At 38.1% G+C, this 19,247-nt stretch overlaps 1 protein-coding gene across 1 annotated transcript; it reads right to left on the bottom strand.

Moving 5' to 3' along the window:
* Window positions 1-5,124: 5,124 nt before the first annotated feature.
* Window positions 5,125-8,303, bottom strand: LOC128636145 (structural maintenance of chromosomes protein 5-like). The gene is made up of 2 exons (XM_053689198.1): window positions 8,199-8,303; window positions 5,125-5,469 (listed from the first exon to the last, which is right to left on the bottom strand). The coding sequence occupies exons 1-2, from the start codon at window positions 8,256-8,258 to the stop codon at window positions 5,200-5,202; spliced, it is 330 nt and encodes a 109-aa protein (XP_053545173.1). The 5' UTR covers window positions 8,259-8,303; the 3' UTR covers window positions 5,125-5,199.
* Between the last annotated feature and the right edge of the window lie 10,944 nt (window positions 8,304-19,247).

Raw genomic sequence — 19,247 nt, 5'->3', positions numbered from 1 at the left:
GAGCTTGTACGTTTAATTTTCGCTTTAGTGTAGTAGACAACCCAAAGTATTGATCTAGGCCCATTTTGCTATATTTCATGCTACAATTTCACCGCCAAATGCGATCAAATAAAAACTTTTTTTTACTTTTTCACAAACTTTGGGTTTATCACTGAAATTATTTACAAACAGCTTGTGCAATTATAGCACAAATGGTTGTAAATGCTTCTCTGGGATCTCCTTTGTTCAGACCCCCCCCCCCCCTTCTACCTTTTAGTGTACATGTTATGTACTTTCAGCTGTCTGCCAGTAGCCATTTTACTATATTTATTTGCTTTTATTTTTTTTTTATATACAGTAGATATATAAAATAAAATCTGTAGTGTATTTGCCCACCCTCATTCCCCTACCACTCTACCCTCTCCCAGTTTATTTTACTAATCTATTATCCCCCTCTCCCTCCTTCCAGCTTCCAACTTTTTCCGTAGTATAAGCATTCCCACCCGCTCCTGCCCCTCGCACACACCCTACTGCCTTCTTCCTCCTCCCTCCAGTGATGGGCCACCCACCTGCCTCCCTCATATCCTTTGCACGCCACCAACGATCGGCACCATCACTGGCCCTCTCTGCAACGGTTGCTTAGAAAATGGTAATGCACTATGCCTCAATATTGAGGCATTGCTGCAATCTGTGTCCCTTTCTGTATTGTGCAGCGGTGGTGCCAATCGGTGGCGTGGGAGGGTAAGGAGGGAGGCAGGTGGGAGCCCCATCGCTGGAGGGGCTGGAGAGGCTGGGACCACTGCACTGCATAAAAAAAATATGTTAAGATAGGGATAGAGGGATAGTGATAGATGGATAGAGATAAATGGATATAGGTATAGGGAGATAGGGATAGCGATAGAGGAATAGAGATAGAGGGATAGATGGATAGGGATAGATGGACACAGCAATAGAGGGATAGAGGGATATATGGATAGTGATAGAGATAGAGGGATTTGTGATAGATATAGATGGGAGCAGGTGGTACCTCTGCGCTGCAGAAAATTAGATGTTGAAAGTGGCAGGGAGGGTGAAGGAGGGAGGGGGGATAAGAGAGAGGAGATCTGAGTGGATGGGGGGGTCAGATGGTAGGCAAAGGTTCTTGGAGGGAGAGGTGGGTAAATAAGGGAGTGGTTAGTAAGTTGGACACATTTTTGACCGTCTACACGGACTTTAACACTAGTATTGCAATAAACAGATAGCAAATGTGGAACAAATTTGGTTATGTTTTCAAAAAGTAACTTATTTTAAAAAGAGTTAAAATCCTTTGAGCCACTTATTTATTTGTGGATATATACACAGCATGAACCCCATCATAGGACAGACATGTTATCAGACTTGCCCAACGCTCTTTATGGAAAACATTGGTGACAACCTTGCTACTTCATATATTTTACCTTTTATGAATAATAAACTGTTATTTTAAAAGGGTTAAAATCCTTTTGGGTCACTCATTTCTGTGATGATAAATACTCGGCATGAACTTCATCATAGAATAGACAAATATTTTCAGCATGGCCCAATGCAAACAATCTGGTGCCAACTTTGCCACTTCATATATTTTATCTTATCTTATTAAGTAAAGGTATTTAAAAAGGGTTAAAATCATTTGGCCCACTAATTTATGTGTGGATATATACAGGGCATGAACCCCATTATAGAATAGACATGTTATTAACCTGGCCCAACGCTTTTTATAGCAAAAAAAATTGCAGGCAACCTTGCCATTTCATATATTTTACCTTTTCGAAATAAGTAATTGGTATTTAAAAACTTATAAAATCCTTTGGAACGCTCATTAATGTGTGCTTATATACATGGCATAAGCCTCTCTATAGGATATACATGTTTTCAGCCTGTCACAATGCTTTTTATATCAAACAATCTGGTGCCAACCTTGCCACTTCATATATTTTACCTTTTCTGAATAAGTAACTGGTATTTTAAGTGTTAAAATCCTTTTGGTCACTTATTTCTGTGATGATATATACTCGGCATGAACATCTTCATAGAATATACATATTTTCAGCCGTGCCCAATGCTTATTATAGCAATTTTTTTGTGCCAACCTGGCCACTTCATATATTTTACCTTTTCTGAATAAGTAACTGGTATTTAAACTGGTATTTAAAAAGGGTTGAAATCCGATGAGTCACTCATTTCTGTGTGCATATATACAGGGCATGAACCACTTCATATTTTTAAGTTCTAAGCCTGACCCAATGCTTTATATGGCAAACAAACTTGTGCCAACCTTGCCACTGAATATATTTTAGCCTTTTTTAAAAGTAACTTGTATTTAAAAAGGTTTAAAATTATTTGTGACACTCATTTCTGTGTGGATATATGTTCTAAGCCTGAACCAACGCTTTATATGGCAAACAAACTTGTGCCAAACTGGAGCTCCACTCAAGATAGGAAACATTTGACCTCCACTCAATATATATATATTTTTTTAAATGGACTTTAACATAACAATCAATAGACACAATATTTCAGAAAACTAAATATTTTGCTTTCCTGTTCTTAATGTTCATTCACAGTGGTTTATGCTGATTGTTATTAATAAGGATAAATAAGCACATTATTTACATTAACATATGTTCTGTTAGGGCAAAAGTATAAGCAAAAGTAATGATTATTGTAAGTTATAAATACATCATCTCCATAAATCACACCTGGCTGCCATCAGGGGGTTACAGGGGTGACTCCTGTCAGGGGCCAAATGGGCCAGGGTGCCCCATGAGGCAAGAACAACTATTATTTTCTTTAAACAATTTTGGCAGCCACCAGAGGGTACTACAGCAGAGTGCTACTGAGTGTGGTCAATTGTATTAAAATGAGTAAAGCATTAGCATTTGAGAGGATTTTTGAGTGTGCACTAAACCACTATGCATAGTGAGACAGACTTGGCACTTAAAAGGATACTAAACACAATTTTTTTTCATTCTAGATTCAGATAGAGCATGCAATTTTAAGCAGCTTTTTAATTTACTTCTATTATCAAATTTTCTTCGTTCTCTTCCTATATTTATCTGAAAAAGAAGAAATAAAAGCGTTTGAGCCGGCCCATGTTAGTTTGAGAACCTGGGTTACGCTTGCTTATTGGATGGCTAAATGCAGGCACCTATTGGCAAGCTCTATCCAGGGTACTGAACAAAAAATAGTCATGCTCCAAAGCTCTCATTCCTAACTTTTCAAATAAAGATAGCAAGAGAACGAATAAAAAATTATAATAGGAATAAATTATAAAGCTGCTTAAAATTGCATGCTCTATATGAATCATGAAAGAAAAAATGTGGGTCCAGTAGCCCTTTAAGTTTGAACAGTGTGTGTCTGAGTCAGATGGCAGAGCACTTTCATTTGCAGAGGAGGTAGGACTTACATAGTATTTTTTTTTTATTTCTTTGTGCAATTTTGGATTGTAACTTCAGTGTGGTAGTAGTATGGTGGGGCCAGGGGTCCATAAAAAACATTTATTTTTTTTAGCAATCTGCAGCAGTGTATTTATGATTATTTGACAATGCTGTAGAAATTCTATATTTAAAGCCATGCATAAAGGTTTCCTCCTTAATACACAAATGGTAGTTGCCCTTTTGAAAGATATTTTTTTTAGTAATATATACATTTTAACTACATTTCAGTTTACTGCCCCTTTATGCAAGGACTTTACAGATGCAAGGAGGCATTTTATCTATGATTTTTACATATGCATAAAAAGTTATACTTTCAAACTAAGATTTCTCAGTGTTTCAAATGATACAGGTTAACTTAACACTGTTCAGTTTACACTACAGCTGACTTAATTTTGAAATACATACAAACGAGCCTAAATCATGCATTTAACCATATCTAATGGTATGAGACCTAGTGCCACGGCTTATGGTTCCACCAAGACCATATAGAGTACAGCATTTTCAAAATCCATAAGTACAGCTGACAGATGGGAACATGTTTACACCATTATTGAAGTGTTGCTCTTGTTTGGGGGACAAAACACAAACATATGTCAACCTTTTAAAAGTACTTTTCTTCATCTAGCCATCTACCGATAACATTAATCTACAATTTTGAATTCATAGAGTTTAATTTTTGTTTGCACATTTGCTAATCTGATTGTTTAAAAAGTGATCTCTTAATTTCTGCAATTTTTTTATCATGCATGTCACACACTGTTTTGTTGTTGTTGTTTTTGTTGGTCTCTCTGTGAGAGTGGGTGTATATGTCTTTGTGCATTTTCTGTGTATGTCTGTGAGGGTGTGTGCGTATGTCTTTGTGCTTTTTCTATTTGTGTCCCTGTGAGGGTGTGTGTATGTATGTCTTTGTGTATTTCCTCTTGATGCCTCTGTGAGGGTGGATGTGTATAAAAAAAATTTTTATGTGGATGTCTCTTTGAGGGTGGGTGTGTGTATGTATGTATGTCTGCGTTTTCTGTGGATGTCTCTCTGAGGGTGTGTGAGTATGTCTGTGTGTTTTCTTTGGTTGTCTCTGGGAGGGTGTGTGTATGTATGTGCAGTTTCTGTGGGTGTCTCTCTGAGAGTGTATATCTCTCTGTTTTCTCTGGATGTCTCAGTGAGGGTGTGTGTGTGTGTGTGTGTGTCTCTATGGTTTTGTGTGTTTTATGTGGTTGTCTCTCTGTATGTTGATGGGTATATTATGTTAGTGGGTGACTTGTAACCGACACATGAGGGCATTTTGAAACTCATATGATTGTCTGTAATACAGCAAACACCCACAACTTCCTTTAACATGTTTCTTAGATAGACATATATGGACATTGTATGTTACTCCTCTAACTGCATTTCCTGTAGCCTCATGATGCGAGACTGCTATATAACTGCTGTGTATACTTACAGTAAACAGAACTAGTGAGAAACACTCTCTGTGCTTGTGTGCTATCTTGCTGTTCCCCGGAGCTCTGGAGAATCGTGTTCAATCAAGGTCAGAAACCATTTGAACTTATAACCCTAACCTTATACTATGAAAGCAGAAGCAACAATAGGCTACTGCTATATATATATATATATATATATATATACTGTTAACTATAATTATCTTCTGCCTTCATACTTGTGGTAGTGTGTTATTAAAGCACTGACTCAGAAATGGTGTTAATTATCTTATTTTTTTATTATTATCAATAATTTAAACAGAAACACACCACCACCCCTTGTCCATCAGTCATTTGTTGAACATGGCATTAACTTGGAGGCCCTGTTGGTCAAGACATGCCTGCAAAAACAACTCCATATCTTCTCTGTGCTGAAATACAAAGAGGAATGGCTCCCTTGCTTCTGGTTCTTCTCTTTGCATCACGTTATCTATGGCCTTCTGGCGGTCATCTTCATTCATTGACCCATAACTTGGCATGGTTATGCGCCCACAGAACAGTGCCTCATTCTTGACAACCCATTGTATAGCAATGTGTAGATCTTTAATGATTGCTGGCTCCTGTGTCAAGCACATGGGAGGAAACTTAGTCATAGTCAGAATCAAAACTGTTATTTTCATAATAAATAAAAAAATCATTTAAGGGACACTCAAGTCAAAAACAAACTTTTATAAATCAGAAAGAACATGCAGTTTCCAATTTACTTCCATTATAAAATCTGCTTTGTTCTCTTGTTATCCTTTGCTGAAGGAACAACATTGCACTACTGGCAGCAAGATGAACACATATAGGCCACGTTCGGGCAGCGCTCAGGAGCTAGTGGAGGCGCTTCACTTCCAGCGATGATGTGGCACTAGGTGACGTCACAAGCAAGGGAGCTTAGAGAAAACGATTGCATGCGCAAAGGGATCTGCTGCATAATAATGGACTTTGCGCATGCGAACGTTTTTAAATAAGCTCCCTTGTAGCTGACTGTAAAAATGTTTAAATTGTGTCTCTCTTTATTAGTGGAGGATTATTTTTATTTAAGCTGTTTACACAACACCATTGTTCGAGAATGGTTTCCCTTGCCTCTCGGCAAACATTGGAACTCTGACCCACCTTCATTCAGCTGTTCTCAGCTCAGCCCCTGTAGCTTATCCTGCCACATTAAGCTAATAATAGTACGGGTGCTGAGCTGAGAGCAGCTGAATGGAGGTGGGTCAGAGTTCCGATGTTTGCCGAGAGGCAGGGGAAACCAGAGACACTGGGGAAACAATTCTCAGCATAACACGGATAAGCATGACAGCAGCATTTAGTACAGGGCAAATTGGAGATAGGTTACTTAACCTATCTCCAATTTGCCCTGTACTAAATGCTGCTGTCAGACTTATCCACCTCACCTGTCCCTCCTCTGCTGCTTATAAAAACATGGCAGCCTCCACAGCAAAACGTGTGTGGAGGCTGCCATGTTGCCAAGCGTCTGAGCTTGCTCTGAAAAGTGACAGCTTTTCCAGCACGATGGAAGCGCTGGGACTTACGTCATCAGAGCACTCAAAAAACGCCAGGCATCTCACTTGCAAATGTGAGGAAAACGCTACAAGCGAGTCCCAGTTCGCTTGGAGCGCTGCCCGAACGGAGCCATAGTCATCCAATCGCAAAAGACAAATGTGTGCAGGCAAAAATCAGCAGCTAGCTCCCACTAGTGTTGAATATGTGCTTATTCTCTTTCAGCAAGGGATAACAAGAGAACAAAGCACATTTAAAATAGATGTGAATTTATAAGTGTCTTAAAATTACATGTTCTATCTGAATCATGCAAGTTAAATTTTGAATTTACTATCCCTTTATCTCCTTAAGGACCGCAGCTGTAACAGATGAAAAAAAATTAAATAGAAAAAATCTTCAAAATAAATAGTTATGTAGGGTTAGGGTTAGATCTAGGCTTAGTGGTAGATCTAGGGGGAGGGTTAGATCTAGGGGTAGGGTTAGATCTAGGGTTAGTGGTAGATCTAGGGGGAGGGTTAGATCTAGGGGTAGGGTTAGATCTAGGGGTAGGGTTAGATCTAGGGTTAGTGGTAGATCTAGGGGGAGGGTTAGATCTAGGGGTAGGGTTAGATCTAGGGGTAGGGTTAGATCTAGGGTTAGTGGTAGATCTAGGGGGAGGGTTAGATCTAGGGGGAGGGTTAGATCTAGGGGGAGGGTTAGATCTAGGCTTAGTGGTAGATCTAGGGGGAGGGTTAGATCTAGGGGTAGGGTTAAATCTAGGGGGATGGTTAGATCTAGGGTTAGTGGTAGATCTAGGGGGAGGTTAGATCTAGGGTTAGTGGTAGATCTAGGGGGAGGGTTAGATCTAGGGGGAGGGTTAGATCTAGGGGAAGGGTTAGATCTAGGCTTAGTGGTAGATCTAGGGGGAGGGTTAGATCTAGGGGTAGGGTTAGATCTAGGGGGAGGGTTAGATCTAGGGGGAGGGTTAGATCTAGGGGGAGGGTTAGATCTAGGGGGAGGGTTGGGGTTAAAAGGTCACTGAAGGAGAAAAAGGTTAAATCGTAAAAATTGAAAATTGGCTATTTCAAAACAAAATGAAGAAACTGTTTAGCCATGTTGTTTTCTCGGGAGTTGTAGATGCGTAACAGATTTTGGGGGTAAAAGTAAAAAAAAAAGTGTGGTTTTTAATATTTTTAATCATAATTTATAAAAATATTTAGTAAAAATTATATGATATGATGAAAATAATGGTATCTGTAGAAAGTCAATCTTATGGCGAGAAAAACGGTATATAATATGTGTGGGTACAGTAAAGGCGTAAGAGGAAAATTGCAGCTAAACGCAAACACCGCAGCAATGTAAAAACAGCCTTGGTCGCTAACGCTAAAAAATTGGTACAACAGTCAGGTCACTAAGGGGTTAAATATGGTAAAAAAAAAATTAAGAGGGAAATTACAGATAAACGCAAACACCGCAGCAATGTAAAAACAGCCTTGGTCGCTAATGCTAAAAAAATGGTAAAACAGTTAGGTCTCTACGGGGTTAAATACGGTAAAAAAAAAAGAAAGCAGCAAACCTTCTTCTTGTTTAAAGAAAACTTCCCAGTGGAGGTTGTGGATGTCACATTTTTGTTGTGTAGAGTGGAGCTTTAAATAGTTAAATATTGTTAATTTAAAACAGTAGATAATACATGAAAACTAAAGAATTCCTCCTGTGATTTCCTGAGATGATCTATTTATAACTTAGAATAATCATTACATTTGCTTATACTTTGCCTAATAGAACACAAATCAACTTATTTAACCTTATAAATGTCACTCACCATAAACCAAAAGAAAGCAATTTCGTTTTCAGAATTGTGCCTATTGGTTGTTTGATACATTAAAGTTTATTTAAAAAAAAAAAAACCTTTTTCTGAATGATTGTGCATAAAGTTTATTAAAAAAAAAAAAAAAACGTTTTCTGAATAATTGTGCATATTGGTTGTTTGATACATTAAAGTTTTATTGAAAAAAAAAAATTGCAGTGGAGGTCACATGTTTCCTGTCTAGAGTGGAGCTCCACTCTGCAGACTACTTTGAGACCCCTCGCTACCCTCGCAGCTTACCCGAGAGTTCTCTATTAGTCAATATCTTCTTTAAAGGATATACATTCTTATGGATTCTCAGCCAATTGACGCTCGGCATCCTATCCCTGACCGTTGGTTCCAGTACGGGCGGTGCTATGACGTCTGGCTTTCCTATTCGTCAAGTGTTAATAGCACGCTAAGAGCTGTAGGCGTGAGAACAAGTATATGAGCGGCCGTTCAAAAAACTCTCCTAACCCTAACTACCTTCGTCCAAATTTTCAGATTCTTCAGGTTAGGGAATAAAGTGCCTTGGAACAGGGCTTTATCAAAATATACCGTTCATATACTTGTTCTTACGCCTACAGCTCTTAGCCTGCTACAGGATTAACACTTGATGAATAGGAAAGCCAGACGTCATAGCACCACCCGTGCTGGAACCAACGACCAGATATAGGACGCCGAGCAAAGCCGCAATTGTGGCTGAGGGTCCGTAAGTAATCTCGGACATATCTGTGACTGTATATCCTTTAAAGAAGATATTGACTAATAGAGAACTCCCGGGTAAGCTGCGAGGGTAGCGAGGGGTCTCTCTAATTTCACCGATAGCAGTCTATTAAACATCTGCACTACAATTATACCAGTGACTTGGCTCTAGTTGTTTTAAATGATCATACTCTGAGGCACACACAAGCATATATAATCAGTGGGGTTTTTAAAGACACTTCAGGACTCAGTGCTATTGCACTGCCTGTCGATCTCACTTTTGAATTTCAAGACTTCTAGTTGGTCCAATATCCATATTTGTTTCAGCGTCTTAGATATATATTGATTTTTAGTAATATGCAGCGACTTAGCACTGATTTATATAGTTTAACTATAAGCACTTTATTAGTATTTTCACAGCACTTTATCAGCTCATATCACTTTATATTGTGTTTTGTGAACTTAATGTTTATATATATTGTCCGTTGTAGGATCTTATGTTTAATTGTTTTAGTAAATTGTTTATTCTAGGTAACCAATCATTTCACAGTGGGTTTCACAAATATATGATTGAGACTTATATAGAGTAACATAAGGTTTTATATAACCATTCACTTGATAAAATGTTGGTATTCACAAATATATATTTTTGACCTATTTAGAGTATTATTGGATTGTTTTATATCTGTCCACTTAATATATTGTGGCCAGATTCTTTTAGAGGGAGACGACCCCCTTTTTTAGATGTTTAGCATTTTAACTGTATTTTTAATTGAAGTTTCTGTTCGCAATTCCATTTGCAATAAATTGTTGTTCTATATATTTGATCTTTTGGTTTCATTCTCCAGTCCTCTATTGCTATTTGTGTGAGCGCTCCATATCTATATACTTCTTTGTTTTACTATTGTCTCTTACAGGGAAGGGTTGGTTTGGATAGGAACTCATAGAGGATAATTCTGAGCGCCTCATTTCCGTCCTTTAATACACTTAATATTTTACAATTAGAAATAAATGGGGGGGAGGAGCTAGCCCTGCTTCTGAGCGGTCGCACTTTGCATAAGCTCCGGCTAATCTTAACAAATTTACCTCTTTTTTTCAACCGCTCAGAGCAGGCAACTTCTTAATTGACCAACTACCGACTAAGGGATAGAATTCCTGCAGTAATTGTGAGGAATAAAATATAGGGTCAGCGCTACACCTCTCGGCTTATACCCACAGAGATCGCTGCAGACAAGGAGGAAGGCGCCATTTTGCTGGCTCGACCATACTGATATATCTCCTGCAAAGGTAGCTTACTTTGTCAATATTGCGGTTCTTATTACCTCCTCAACATGGCGGATCACTTATCCCATATGGTCATCTTAGACACTCTCAAGGCTTTTGAACGGAAAATGGATGAGTGCTTTGAGAATCTACTGCACTCATTGCGCACAGAGACTTCATGCAGCGACACTAGCCTAGTGAGACCTGAGACTACATTACCTTCCTGTGTTGCCCCTCTTAGCCTCCAGGTCCCGACTCACCCTGATTACAGTGCCACTCTCGCCGTGGTCTGTAATGAGCCGCTGGCTCTATCTGAGGACGAATGTAACACGATGAGAACCTGTAGGTTGTATGAGTCGGATCGACCAGTTACTGCCCTGCAGTCAGAATCTAAGCTTTTCTCTCAGCAATCAAGATCCTCTAAAACCATCCAGTTAATGTCTTGTGACTCCGGTCATCCTACTCTAGCACTTCGTTTTTTGAACTACATCGTACCCTACATTTCAGCCTATACAGCGGATCCTATAATGCCTCAATCTAGAATCGGAATTGGCTGATCCCCTTTAAAGCATAGTCTGCTCTATGGTTAACTTTGGCACTCTCGATCAGGAGCAGCTCTTTACACTGCCGGGACAGTAACTACTAGTACCACACCTCTGACACATATGGAGGAATCCCCTGCACCAGAGACCTTTCCGCTCTACATCCCTGTTAGAACTATAGAGTGTTATAGATGTGTCTGATGGCGACACTCACCTAGTTCCTATATTGCTAACGGACTCTGACTTCAAGACGGTGGAGCATCCACAATCTCCGCTCCAGCTCCCTTCCTTAACAATTGATATACTGGCCTCAGGGGCCTAATGTGCCTTGTATATGTTCTCAGATACTATTTTTGCATCCCAGACAAACCTAGTTGAGCACTAAACCTCCTGAACTAACAGACTGCATGTTACTAGCACCATTTATTTATATATATATGTTTGATTATTTCTGTTTATCCTACCTAGATTGGTTTTCACACTTTTTCACACAAATGTTTTGTTTCAGTGTATAGAGCAAGGTGGGGTCTTTGGTACAGTAACATTTGAGGATAACGCAATAGTATATATTAATTGTAAAGCTTATTCCGTCTTTTCTGCGGTGTATGTTGCCAGTACGCTCTGTAAGGGGACAAATTAATTTACCACATAGCATAAGGCCTTAGTGCTATATATATTGGTCATATAAACTGGTTGTATTTCGCTCTAAACAGAGTTCATGTAGCCTTCACTGTATTTCTTTATGCACCACTATATGCAGGTTTCTTATAGACTTAACATGGCCTATTTGATATTCAACTCTATTGAATTTAGCAACATCCCTTTAGATCCCTTTTATCTTCAGCAAGTGCAACCTTAGACATATGTACAGACCTTTTATAAATTTTATAAACTCTGTAAACACCCACTTCACAATTATAACGGTAGGTTTAATCCTGTGCACTATTTTTGTTCATGTTTTACTATATCACCCAGCTTTTGTGTTACTCATCTTATTAGCAATCCCCACCACACACAGATTTGCGCTAAATGCTATAGCACTTCAATATGTACTATACCTCGTCCATCCTAATATCTAACTCACTATTGTACATACCACATTTTCCAAGTTAGGCCTTTCTTAGAGCCTGAGGGAAACCTTTTGGTAACCTAGGCCTAGATTTAGAGTTTGGCGGTAGCCGTGAAAACCAGCGTTAGAGGCTCCTAACGCTGGTTTTAGGCTACCGCCGGTATTTGGAGTCACTCAAAAAAGGGTCTAACGCTCACTTTCCAGCCGCGACTTTTCCATACCGCAGATCCCCTTACGTCAATTGCGTATCCTATCTTTTCAATGGGATCTTTCTAACGCCGGTATTTAGAGTCGTTGCTGGAGTGAGATTTTGAGCTCTTACGACAAAACTCCAGCCGCAGAAAAAAAACAGGAGTTAAGAGCTTTTTGGGCTAACGCCGGTTCATAAAGCTCTTAACTACTGTGCCCTAAAGTACACTAACACCCATAAACTACCTATGTACCCCTAAACTGAGGTCCCCCCACATTGCCGCCACTCGATTACATTTTTTAACCCCTAATCTGCCGACCGCCACCTACGTTATACTTATGTACCCCTAATCTGCTGCCCCTAACACCGCCGACCCCTGTATTATATTTATTAACCTCTAACCCGCCCCCCACAACGTCGCTGCCAGATACCTACAATAATTAACCCCTAATCTGCCGACCGCAAAGTGCCGCCACCTACATTATAGCTATGTACCCCTAATCTGCCCCCCTAAACGTCGCCTCCACCTGCCTACACTTATTAACCCCTAATCTGCCGAGCGGACCGCACCGCTATTATAATAAAGTTATTAACCCCTAATCAGCATCACTAACCCTATAATAAATAGTATTAACCCCTAATCTGCCCTCCCTAACATTGCCGACACCTAACTTCAAACATTAACCCCTAATCTGCCGACCGGAGCTCACCGCTACTATAATAAATGTATTAACCCCTAAAGCTAAGTCTAACCCTAACACTAACACCCCCCTAAGTTAAATATAATTTAAATCTAACGAAATAAATTAACTCTTATTAAATAAATTATTCCTATTTAAAGCTAAATACTTACCTGTAAAATAAATCCTAATATAGCTACAATATAAATTATAATTACATTGTAGCTATTTTAGGATTAATATTTATTTTACAGGCAACTTTGTAATTATTTTAACCAGGTACAATAGCTATTAAATAGTTAAGAACTATTTAATAGCTAAAATAGTTAAAATAATTACAAAATTACCTGTAAAATAAATCCTAACCTAAGTTACAATTAAACCTAACACTATACTATCATTAAATTAATTAAATAAAATACCTACAATTACCTACAATTAAACCTAACACTACACTATCAATACATTAATTAAATACAATACCTACAAATAACTACAATGAAATAAACTAACTAAAGTACAAAAAATAAAAAAGAACTAAGTTACAAAAAATAAAAAAATATTTACAAACATAAGGAAAATATTACAACAATTTTAAACTAATTACACCTACTCTAAGCCCCCTAATAAAATAACAAAGACCCCCAAAATAAAAAATGCCCTACCCTATTCTAAATTACTAAAGTTAAAAGCTCTTTTACCTTACCAGCCCTGAACAGGGCCCTTTGCGGGGCATGCCCCAAAAATTTCAGCTCTTTTGCCTGTAAAAAAAACATACAATACCCCCCCCAACATTACAACCCACCACCCACATACCCCTAATCTAACCCAAACCCCCCTTAAATAAACCTAACACTAAGCCCCTGAAGATCTTCCTACCTTGTGTTCACCTCGCCGGGTTCACCGATCGGTCCAGAGTCTTGATCCAAGCCCAAGCGGGGGGGCTGAAGAGTGATGTCCATCCTCGGGCTGAAGTCTGGATCCAAGCGGCGGCTGAAGAAATCCATCATCGGGCTGAAGTCGGAAGTCCATCATCGGGATGAAGTCTTCTATCAAGCCGCATCTTCAATCTTCTTTCTTCTGGAGCGGAGCAGAGCCATCTTCTTCCAAGCCGACGCGGAACATCCTCTTCTCCCGACGACTAGACGACGAATGACGGTTCCTTTAAGGGACGTCATCCAAGATGGCGTCCCTCGAATTCCGATTGGCTGATAGGATTCTATCAGCCAATCGGAATTAAGGTAGGAATATTCTGATTGGCTGATGGAATCAGCCAATCAGAATCAAGTTCAATCCGATTGGCTGATTCGATCAGCCAATCAGATTGAGCTCGCATTCTATTGGCTGTTCCGATCAGCTAATAGAATGCGAGCTCAATCTGATTGGCTGATTGGATCAGCCAATCGGATTGAACTTGATTCTGATTGGCTGATTCCATCAGCCAATCAGAATATTCCTACCTTAATTCCGATTGGCTGATAGAATCCTATCAGCCAATCGGAATTCGAGGGACGCCATCTTGGATGACGTCCCTTAAAGGAACCGTCATTCGTCGTCTAGTCATCGGGAGAAGAGGATGTTCCGCGTCGGCTTGGAAGAAGATGGCTCTGCTCCGCTCCAGAAGAAAGAAGATTGAAGATGCGGCTTGATAGAAGACTTCATCCCGATGATGGACTTCCGACTTCAGCCCGATGATGGATTTCTTCAGCCGCCGCTTGGATCCAGACTTCAGCCCGAGGATGGACATCACTCTTCAGCCCCCCGCTTGGGCTTGGATCAAGACTCTGGACCGATCGGTGAACCCGGCGAGGTGAACACAAGGTAGGAAGATCTTCAGGGGCTTAGTGTTAGGTTTATTTAAGGGGGGTTTGGGTTAGATTAGGGGTATGTGGGTGGTGGGTTGTAATGTTGGGGGGGGGGTATTGTATGTTTTTTTTACAGGCAAAAGAGCTGAAATTCTTGGGGCATGCCCCGCAAAGGGCCCTGTTCAGGGCTGGTAAGGTAAAAGAGCTTTTAACTTTAGTAATTTAGAATAGGGTAGGGCATTTTTTATTTTGGGGGTCTTTGTTATTTTATTAGGGGGCTTAGAGTAGGTGTAATTAGTTTAAAATTGTTGTAATATTTTCCTTATGTTTGTAAATATTTTTTTATTTTTTGTAACTTAGTTCTTTTTTATTTTGTGTACTTTAGTTAGTTTATTTCATTGTAGTTATTTGTAGGTATTGTATTTAATTAATGTATTGATAGCGTAGTGTTAGGTTTAATTGTAGGTAATTGTAGGTATTTTATTTAATTAATTTAATGATAGTATAGTGTTAGGTTTAATTGTAACTTAGGTTAGGATTTATTTTACAGGTAATTTTGTAATTATTTTAACTATTTTAGCTATTAAATAGTTCTTAACTATTTAATAGCTATTGTACCTGGTTAAAATAATTACAAAGTTGCCTGTAAAATAAATATTAATCCTAAAATAGCTACAATGTAATTATAATTTATATTGTAGCTATATTAGGATTTATTTTACAGGTAAGTATTTAGCTTTAAATAGGAATAATTTATTTAATAAGAGTTAATTTATTTCGTTAGATTTAAATTATATTTAACTTAGGGGGTGTTAGTGTTAGGGTTAGACTTAGCTTTAGGGGTTAATACATTTATTATAGTAGCGGTGAGCTCCGGTCGGCAGATTAGGGGTTAATGTTTGAAGTTAGGTGTCGGCAATGTTAGGGTGGGCAGATTAGGGGTTAATACTATTTATTATAGGGTTAGTGATGCGGATTAGGGGTTAATAACTTTATTATAATAGCGGTGCGGTCCGCTCGGCAGATTATGGGTTAATAAGTGTAGGTAGGTAGCGGCGACGTTGTGGGGGGCAGATAAGGGGTTAACAAATATAATATAGGGGTCAGCGATGTTAGGGCAGCAGATTAGGGGTACATAGCTATAATGTAGGTTGCGGCGGTGTACGGAGCGGCAGATTAGGGGTTAAAAATAATATACAGGGGTCAGCGATAGCGGGGGCAGCAGATTAGGGGTTAATAAGTGTAAGGTTAGGGGTGTTTAGACTCGGGGTACATGTTAGGGTGTTAGGTGCAGACGTAGGAAGTGTTTCCCCATAGCAAACAATGGGGCCGCGTTAGGAGCTTAACGCTGCTTTTTTGCAGGTGTTAGGTTTTTTTCCGGCTCAAACAGCCCCATTGTTTCCTATGGGGGAATCGTGCACGAGCACGTTTTTGAGGCTGGCCGCTTGTGTAAGCAACTCTGGTATCGAGAGTTGAAGTTGCGTTAAAAATGCTCAACGCTCCTTTTTTGGAGCCTAACGCAGCCTTTTTGTGGACTCTCAATACCAGAGTTATTTTTATGGTGCAGCCAGAAAAAAGCCGGCGTTAGCTACGCGGGTCGTTACCGACAAAACCCTAAATCTAGCCGCTAATTTCTTGCTTATCTGACACATCTAAGCCACCAAAACACAAAAGCCCTTTATTCCTATTTTAATCATCCCTCTTGCCAGGTTACACCCCCTTCCCTCATCTCACACACAATTCTGCAGTCTTCTCCTAGCTGGCTCTTCCCCTCCTACTTTCCCTATACTGAGCGGCTTTGGCCCGCTGACTTCCCTTCCCCCTTTAACTACTCTGGCACAAGAGTTGCCGGACCACATGCTAATTCCTCACGTTTTTCATCATACGATCTAAAATGCACTCCCTAATTATAGTGGGGAATATTAATCACACAATATTATTTAAAATGAGGTTCAATATTACTTAGTCCACCTTCCTTCTATAATACCATATTACAGCATTTATTATGCCTTTATCTTTATTTGCTTATCCCAAACCATTACTTCTTTTACTTTAATACAGGTGACTGAGATGGGAGACACAGCTTTATTTTGTATGCCTACACCTTCTTACTCCCCCTAGCTAACCATTTATTATTGTTACTCATTTTTGGAAAATTAGATTGGTTGATGAAGTCATCACTTTTGTTATATATCACAATTTACAATGGATTTGCCTGCATTGTTTTTCTCTGTCTGTTTCTTCTTCTATGTTATGCTGAATCAACCATATATGGACAGCATTTGCTTGTTACTGTTTATTATTAACACCTCAATAAAAAAATATTAAAAAAAAAAAAAAAAATTAGAAATAAATGAGAAAAAAATCATGTGCAATATATACCCGAGTTTTTAGACTTAAAAAAATATATATTTGCAAGCACGTAAATATATTTCTTTTTCGTCACATTTCTTGCTGATATGTTCCTGTATGTGTTACAGTATTAGTAGTTTATCACTCACCTATCACATCTTCATCTAGAAGGTACAGGACATATTATGCTAAGGTTGTATAAATGCAGTGTATATACACATAAAGATATATATCTGCTCATGTGATGTATGATATAAACACACACTGTAATAATTACTGATATTTACCTGTATGTGTTACAGTATTAGTAGTTTATCACTCACCTATCACATCTTCATCTAGAAGGTACAGGACATATTATGCTAAGGTTGTATAAATGCAGTGTATATACACATAAAGATATATATCTGCTCATGTGATGTATGATATAAACACACACTGTAATAATTACTGGTATGTACCTGTATGTGTTACAGTATTAGTAGTTTATCACTCACCTATCACATCTTCATCTAGAAGGTACAGGACATATTATGCTAAGGTTGTATAAATGCAGTGTATATACACATAAAGATATATATCTGCTCATGTGATGTATGATATAAACACACACTGTAATAATTACTGTTATGTACATGTATGTGTTACAGTATTAGTAGTTTATCACTCACCTATCACATCTTCATCTAGAAGGTACAGGACATATTATGCTAAGGTTGTATAAATGCAGTGTATATACACATAAAGATATATATCTGCTCATGTGATGTATGATATAAACACACACTGTAATAATTACTGATATGTACCTGTATGTGTTACAGTATTAGTAGTTTATCACTCACCTATCATATCTTCATCTAGAAGGTACAGGACATATTATGCTAAGGTTGTATAAATTCAGTGTATATACACATAAAGATATATATATATCTGCTCATGTGATGTATGATATAAACACACACTGTAATAATTACTGTTATGTACCTGTATGTGTTACAGTATTAGTAGTTTATCACTCACCTATCATATCTTCATCTAGAAGGTACAGGACATATTATGCTAAGGTTGTATAAATGCAGTGTATATACACATAAAGATATATATCTGCTCATGTGATGTATGATATAAACACACACTGTAATAATTACTGTTATGTACCTGTATGTGTTACAGTATTAGTAGTTTATCACTCACCTATCACATCTTCTTCTAGAAGGTACAGGACATATTATGCTAAGGTTGTATAAATGCAGTCTATATACACATAAAGATATATATCTGCTCATGTGATGTATGATATAAACACACACTGTAATAATTACTGATATGTTCCTGTATGTGTTACAGTATTAGTAGTTTATCACTCACCTATCACATCTTCATCTAGAAGGTACAGGACATATTATGCTAAGGTTGTATAAATGCAGTGTATATACACATAAAGATATATATCTGCTCATGTGATGTATGATATAAACACACACTGTAATAATTACTGTTATGTACCTGTATGTGTTACAGTATTAGTAGTTTATCACTCACCTATCACATCTTCATCTAGAAGGTACAGGACATATTATGATAAGGTTGTATAAATGTAGTGTATATACACATAAAGATATATATCTGCTCATGTGATGTATGATATAAACACACACTGTAATAATTACTGTTATGTACCTGTATGTGTTACAGTATTGGTAGTTTATCACTCACCTATCACATCTTCATCTAGAAGGTACAGGACATATTATGATAAGGTTGTATAAATGCAGTAGGTGTATATACACATAAATATATATATATCTGCTCATGTGATGTATGATATAAACACACACTGTAATAATTACTGTTATGTACCTGTATGTGTTACAGTATTAGTAGTTTATCACTCACCTATCACATCTTCATCTAGAAGGTACAGGACATATTATGCTAAGGTTGTATAAATGCAGTGTATATACACATAAAGATATATATCTGCTCATGTGATGTATGATATAAACACACACTGTAATAATTACTGTTATGTACCTGTATGTGTTACAGTATTAGTAGTTTATCACTCACCTATCACATCTTCATCTAGAAGGTACAGGACATATTATGCTAAGGTTGTATAAATGCAGTGTATATACACATAAAGATATATATCTGCTCATGTGATGTATGATATAAACACACACTGTAAAAATCACTATCTACTGCTTTCTACTCAGCATTGTTATCCGTCTACAAGTTCTGATCCTTACCTGGTAATCCAGACTCAGCCATACTTAGAAGACTGATGTTCTTGTGGAAGATTTAGGTGTTATATTGTTTCCTGAAACCCCAAGCAGGATCCCCTATGGAACCCTACATATGAAGAACTTAAAAATAAAATAATATGCACAAGCTCTATGGACAATGCAATAAT

Source organism: Bombina bombina, chromosome 7, assembly GCF_027579735.1.
Source record: "Bombina bombina isolate aBomBom1 chromosome 7, aBomBom1.pri, whole genome shotgun sequence".
Taxonomy (NCBI): domain Eukaryota; kingdom Metazoa; phylum Chordata; class Amphibia; order Anura; family Bombinatoridae; genus Bombina; species Bombina bombina.
This window is presented reverse-complemented; position numbering and strand designations above follow the sequence as displayed.